This window comes from Peromyscus californicus, unplaced genomic scaffold (assembly GCF_007827085.1).
Source record: "Peromyscus californicus insignis strain IS unplaced genomic scaffold, ASM782708v3 Scaffold_9__1_contigs__length_137607984, whole genome shotgun sequence".
NCBI lineage: Eukaryota > Metazoa > Chordata > Mammalia > Rodentia > Cricetidae > Peromyscus > Peromyscus californicus.
Window position 1 is genome coordinate 71,097,373 of NW_026294617.1, and position 6,886 is coordinate 71,104,258.

The 6,886-nt window shown below is 41.8% G+C and overlaps 1 protein-coding gene across 1 annotated transcript; it reads left to right on the forward strand.

The window, feature by feature from the left end:
- The first annotated feature begins 2,609 nt into the window (after positions 1-2,609).
- On the forward strand, positions 2,610-2,894 carry LOC128106119 (late cornified envelope protein 3E-like). Its single transcript, XM_052731435.1, has one exon. It carries the CDS (start codon positions 2,610-2,612, stop codon positions 2,892-2,894), a length of 285 nt encoding a protein of 94 aa, XP_052587395.1.
- The last annotated feature ends 3,992 nt before the right edge of the window (positions 2,895-6,886 follow it).

The following is a 6,886-nucleotide window of genomic DNA, read 5'->3' on the forward strand; positions in this document are numbered from 1 at the left end:
CATTCCTCCTCCGTTAAGACCAAGTGGAATTCATTAATCTGTGGCTATTTCAAAAGGAAGTACAGAATCCCCGTATTTTAAATAGAATAAAGTACACCATTATAAGGGCTTTTGTTTCAAAAACCCAGAAACTAAAATATACAGAGAACAAGCAGAAATTTGCTATACAATGTTTCAATTAAAAATCATCACTCAATGGATGCAACTGAAAATTATTACATTATGTGGAGCAATGTACCAGAAAGTCAAATACCATGTTTTCTCTCTTTGGTAGATCCTAGATTTTGCATACATACATGAAATGTGTGGGCATGTGCTATGAAAGTAGAAGAGAAATTGTGTAGGCAACTAAGCAGGAGAAAAGATAGAAACGGAAAGGGAAGGAAGAAGACATGAGGTAAAATATGCTCATTACATAATATGCTTATATGAAAAGATCCCATTCAAATCTGTGTACAATGAATAGATCTCAACTTAAAAATTATTGTTTAGTTTAAATATAAACAGTGTTCTGTTAGAATTCTGATGGCAATATGGGAAACAAATAGCAAAATTGTTATGATAGTAGATGAATCCAAAGACAAATTCTTCTCTAATAGTATAAGATCCAGTAGAAAAAGAGGATTCATATTTCATTAAAATCATCCTACATAGATAGGCAGTGCTCATTACTGTCTGTTACACAATGTGAGCCCCTGAGCAAAGCAGCCTCCATCTTCACCAGATCACCTTTGACTGATTAAAAAAAAATCATCACCAGCTGCATGTGGATAGTTGATGTTCCTTCAGAGAAAGGGGGGAGTGGGGAGGGTCCTTGGGCCTTCATCTGAAAGTCCGGGTGCTCTTGTTAACCATTTCTGTGAAACTTCAATTTTGCCCTAACTACACAAGACCTGGGAGTCTTTGGAGGGGCTAAGGTGTGAGCTAGGGTGACTAACTGGGAGGAACTCCATCTAGGTGACTATGGAGAAGCCATCATCCATGCTGGGCAAAGACTTTTGAGTACAGTGGCCTTTCACATTCCTGTATGCAACTCCTCATCCATACTTTATAAGTAAGCCCACTCAACCCATTGGTTGACCATGCTTCACTTTACTGTTATCATACTTTGCTTTATTGCTCGGAACTTACAAGGAAAAAGTAGATGCTTTTTACATCTCCCAGGGAAGGAATTCTCAAAACACTGCCTAATCAACTGTAGTGTACTAAACAATTTTTTTCTGCTAAAAACAAGCACATAAATGTTGGAAGTTACCGGGATAGTTTCATTAATTGTGATGCACACAGTACCCCCATAACATCAACTTGGTCATTAGCAGTGCAACAAAAGTCATGACCATTCATCAGACATCTTCAATATTCCATTCAATATTCTATGCTTTAAGACCATTTATCCTCTTATACTCAATACCAAATACTCCTCAGAAAGATAAATATGGACAAGCTCCTTGACCACATTGCATTGGGTGATATTAATTAGCCTTCATGACATTGTCTCTCATGCATATCCTACCTGAATTTTAGTTCTACATTCCACAGGGTCTAGGACCCATTCTCTGTCCATTAGCAAATGCATCCCATATCCAGGGCTGAGTGGTTTGACGACTCAACACCCTTAAGAATCAGGGGGTAATCACATCTAATCAAATCATTCATAAATGTTGTTGGAGACATTCACAACACATAATAAATTGGCACAGTGTCATACATATATGTTTACTCCTCTGTCTCTGCAGTTAAATTTGAAATGGTCAAGGGCAGGAAGTGTATTCTATGTATCTCTACATTCACACCACCCAGCAAAAGTATAAGAGACAGACAGGTGAAAGCATGAGCTGAGTGAATGAAAGAAGAAATAGCAGGTCTCCAGTATGCCAGGAAAGCAATGGCAGAGATTGCTTGATTGTCTCTTGTCAGGAATCTTGGAAACATGAGGAAGGTGCTGGGAGTGTTGGCTCTGTCACCTGCCCTGATTGGGAAAACAGCGGCATGCTTGGGCTGTGCATCACAGCCCTGCCAAGGATAAAAGGGCTGCTGCCCTGGACCATCCAGCCATAGCCTCTTCAGCACAGCCTTCTCCTCCTGCCTTTGCTGTATCCGGTGAGTACCAGACTTGGGACAGGGCCTCATCTCAGGGTGTACAGGGAAGACAAGGTGGACTTGACTGGGAAGAAGGAAGCAGAGGTGTCTAATGAGAAGGCAGCAGGAAGAGGACCTGCCAGGGGACAAGGGACAGGAAGGAGAACTCAGACAGGAGCTTCTGTGGGTGCCTCAGAGACTGTGACACACCAGAGTCCTGGCTCCCAGCATCCCCTCCACTCTCCTGAGAGTCTGCATCTGCCCAGAGAACTCTCCAAGAGTCATTTTCCCATCACCTGCATTTGATCCAGCTGACCAGAGAGCTAGTTAGAAGTATCAGCATTCCCACCTGCCAGCAGGGCAAAGAGGAAGACAATGTCTTGCAGGTCATGAAGACCAGTTACCCTTTGCCTTTGTAAAGATCACAGCTCAGGGAGCAGTAGGTCTTAGGAGCAGGGCTTTATAGAACTGTTCCCAAGGGGTCTAAGGACATTTTCTTTGCTTCCCCAGGCTGACTGACTCCTGCCAAGATGTCCTGCCAGCAGAACCAGAAGCAGTGCCAGCCTCCCCCCAAGTGCCCCTCCCCCAAGTGCCCCCCAAAGAACACAGCACAGTGTCTGCCTGCAGCCTCCTCCTGCTGTGCTACAAGCTCTGGGGGCTGCAGTGTCCCCAGCTCTGAGGGAGGCTGCTTCCTAAGCCACCACAGGCACAGGTCCCACAGATGCAGGCGCAGGAGCTCCAGTTCCTGTGACCGTGGCAGTGGCCAGCAGTCGGGGGGCTCAGGCTGTGGCCACAGCTCTGGAGGCTGCTGCTGACCTGGATCCTGAGGCTGAGACAACAGAGTTTGGAGGAAACAGGAATCCCAAAGGCCAAGGAAAGCACAGCCTGTCTTGTCTTGTCGGTTCCTGGAGGCCCTTCTCTGCCTGTCAGATGCCCGGGGCCCCCCCAGCCCCTACCCTTCCTGTAGAGTGACAGTGCCTGTCCCTGACTTTGACCAAGAATAAAGCTTCTATCCCCATCACACTGGTGTCTTCACTGTCATTGTTTTCTGTCCCTCCCCGGGTAGAGGGTATGTGCCCCTCCCTTTTAACTCTCAACTCTAGGACTGCACAAATCCAGTGTGGCCACAGCTCTGGGGGCTGCTGCTGACCTGGACAGTGCAGTTGGGAAAAGAAACATTATCATAATTGAGTCTAAGAACGTTCTTCAAGATGCAATCCTCTTTCCCAGTTTCCCTGTCTCCTTTAAGTACTGAGATGTTCCCCCAAGGGAGCTCACAATCTCCCCTGGCTCTTACTGTTCTCTGCACACACACACAGAGCAAGCACCCTGCTATCTTGAGAGCTTGTGATAACTTCCTAAAGAACTTGTTTCTCAACACCATTGTGTCTCTCAGGTCTAGCTCTGCCTGTTCTCCTCCCCTCTGCTCCACTAGCCAGTACTACGGAGTACTATGTGCAACAGATACTGCCTTCAGAGAGGAACAGCATGACCAGGTGGGCTATTGCCATTCGGAGGAGGAGAGGCCACTGGCTTTGACTCCATTATCTGTGGGAGACCTGACTACCCTGTAACATGTGTGGAAAGTGCATTGACTGGTACCCAGATTCTGTTAGAAGGCAAAGATTAATATTAGAATAGGTATTCCTTGATCCCCAACAAAGAAACAGAAAATGGGGAATCAAAGGAAGCAAAAACTAATGCCTGAAGGACACCACTGAGAGTTAAGGCTAAAGAAGTTGTGAATGCCAGAAGAAAATGGAGCTGAGGTTTGATTTTTTTTAAGTATCTTATACAAGAAAATCAGAAAAATTGAAAATAAAAAAGATCCTGGTTTTATAAATGCATAATGTCTTTAGATCAAATATTTACTTAGCATTTGGGGTAAATAAAAAATTAGAAAAACTAAAAACAAAATAATTACTTTGATTATATGGCACAATTTATCAATTATTCTATGAAGCAACACTCTGAGGTGGGTGCTCCTATTGTCTCAAATATGGAAATATTATCATCACAGTTTATCATAATTCACCAAAATGTTACAACAGCCAGGCTACAACCAACATGCTTTTGGGTTTGCTTCAAACTAAGAAAAAGAGTTCTTTCCAAACTGCCTTCCCCATCAGCACTTCTCAACGTATTCAACATCACCTTTTGAACACAGTGTCATAAATTTCCAAACCATATAAGTTATGGATTCATTAGGACACCATTGGGGAAAGAAGGTCTGTCCCAGGCTTTACATTGAAACACGGTCAAGTGACCACGCCACTTCATCTCATACCCAAACCATCACTTTTCTTGTGAATCAAAAGTGACATTCTACAGACTGAAAATGGTTGATATTATGGTAAATCAACATGATAATCCAAAGCCCAGGATATGCCTTAAAATAAATTGAAGAAATCAAAAATATATCTTAGAAATCCTCTTCAAAGAATAAAAAGTGAGGACTCAAAAGGAGTCCTCATGGCAGTTGTATTCACACTACTAAGAAGTAGAAACCTTCAAAATGCTATGCCAAGTGCTGCACTGGACTCTAACTCCAATCCACAGTAACATATTTAATTCTTAGAAGACATGAAATATTTATTCATAGTAAATGAATAAATGAAGTTGTAATGTTGACCATAGTTGATTTTTAGGTTAAATTACTAATTTACTTAATTGCTGTCTTATATTAGTGTAGATAAAAATTATTCTTCTTATTTGAGTGTTAATGTTTTCTTAAATAAATATTGTCTCAAATACATTTTATAAAATTAATTGCTTTTAGAGTTATGACAACTGTTGCCTGAGTCCATTTACATAAACTATTGTTACAAACATACACTGAGATTCATCTTCAGAGTTCTATTGAACACGTAAGCTGCTACTTGACTTAACCATAAAAAGTTAATACCAAGTGAAATAATCCATGTGCAACAAGACAGACTTTATGTGAGTCCACTTCACATGAGGCCCCTATAGTAGCAAATCTGAAAAGACAGTAAGTGGAGCAACATTTCTAGGAGTTTGGGAGAAGAATGGGAACTGACCATTTGATGGGCACAGAATTTCTTCGGAAGATGATGAAAAGCCATGGAAATGGGCAGTAATTACTGCACTCTTTTGGGAATTATACACCAAAATTGGCTCAAATAGATCCATTATATACACTTAACACAAGAATAACTGTATGCAATGCCATGTGAGTCCATAGAATTAAAAAGATTTTTAAAGCTCTTGGGAAGTGTCAGTCTTTCCAAATTCCAAATGTCTCCCCTTCATCTTTTATGGATACTAAGTCCCTTAGACTTTAAGAACAGAAAGGTACAAAAATGGCCTATAACAGGGGGGTATATGTTGGATCTTCTCTGAAATGCACAACCTGGCCAATTGGTTCAGACACAATAATTTGAAAATAAGATACAGTTGGAAGCATTGTATGACAAGGTTAGGGTGCACAGATGCAGACAGGCTATTTGTTACACTAATGTGTGAGAAATATTTGGGCAGTACTCACCATGCCACAAGACTGTTGAGTCATATTTAAAAAATTCAAGTATCAGGGAGAGAGAGAGAGAGAGAGGGTGCAAGGACCAGGATGGTGCAACTTTACTTCAAAGCAAAATTTGTTTCCTATCAAGGCTTAACTATAAAATTATTTGTGATTTGTGAACTAACAGGCAGGAAACGTGGCAGATTTATATGAGGATACACAGTTGCCCTGTTAACTCCCTGAGACTCATAAACTACATTTCTGATTGCATATGATTAACCATCAGTAAACATTCAGTCCATAGAAGAATTGGAAGATGCCATCTGGTGAGTACTATGGATTTAGTCTTAGAGACTTAGCAGTACCTGGAGATCCCACTCAGAAAATAAGATTGGGATTCTAGATATTAGTAAATCTAACTTAGATGAAAAGAAAATGGGGCTAGACCAGTCAGTGTCTGGCTAATTTTGTGTCAATTTGACACAGCCTAGAGTTATTCTGGAAAAGGAAACCTCAACTGAGAAAACACCCCCACTAGATTGGCTTGTGGGCAAACCTATGGTACATTTCCTTGATTGATGATTGATGTGAGATGGCCAGCACAACTCGCTGTGGGCAGTGCCACCCCTACTCTGGTGGTCCTGGGTGGTAGAATAAAGAAGCTGAGCAAGCCAATAAGCAGCATTCCTCTGTGGCCTCTGCCTCAGCTCCTGCCTCTGGGTTCCTGCCATGATAGAGTTTCTGCCCTGACGTCCCTCAGTGATAAATTACAAACTGTAAGATTAAATAAACCCTTTCTTCACTGAGTATCTTTTGGGCACGGCGCTTTATCACAATAACAAAAAATCCTAACTAAGACAGTCAGGTAAATCAAGACCTGACACTGCAATAAGGACTCGGGAAACCTGAAGTAATGCATGCAAGGTCTGCCTCAAGCAAGGAGGTCACAGAGGAAGAGAGAAATAGATTCTCCAGACTCATCATATCCAGATCAAGAACAGTTTATTTAATAATTCTCGTATGCTTAAATCCTAATTGAGTTACTCTATGTACCAAAAATCATTGTAGGCACTGAAGACACAATAGGGAAAAAAAATGCACTTCTCAAGCAACTACATTCTAGTGGGCTTGTATCACAGCAGCCCTCTAGTACGAAGGTAGTTAGCTCCCCTGCTATGTAAGGAACACCCATGTAGGTTTAATAATCTGAGGTACAAGCCACAAGAGTAAGCAAAACCTAAAATCTAGTTATGCTAGATGTGATGACGGTCAGCTGTAGGCAGAATTTTCTGTCTGGCCAGCCAGCACCCAAATAACCACACA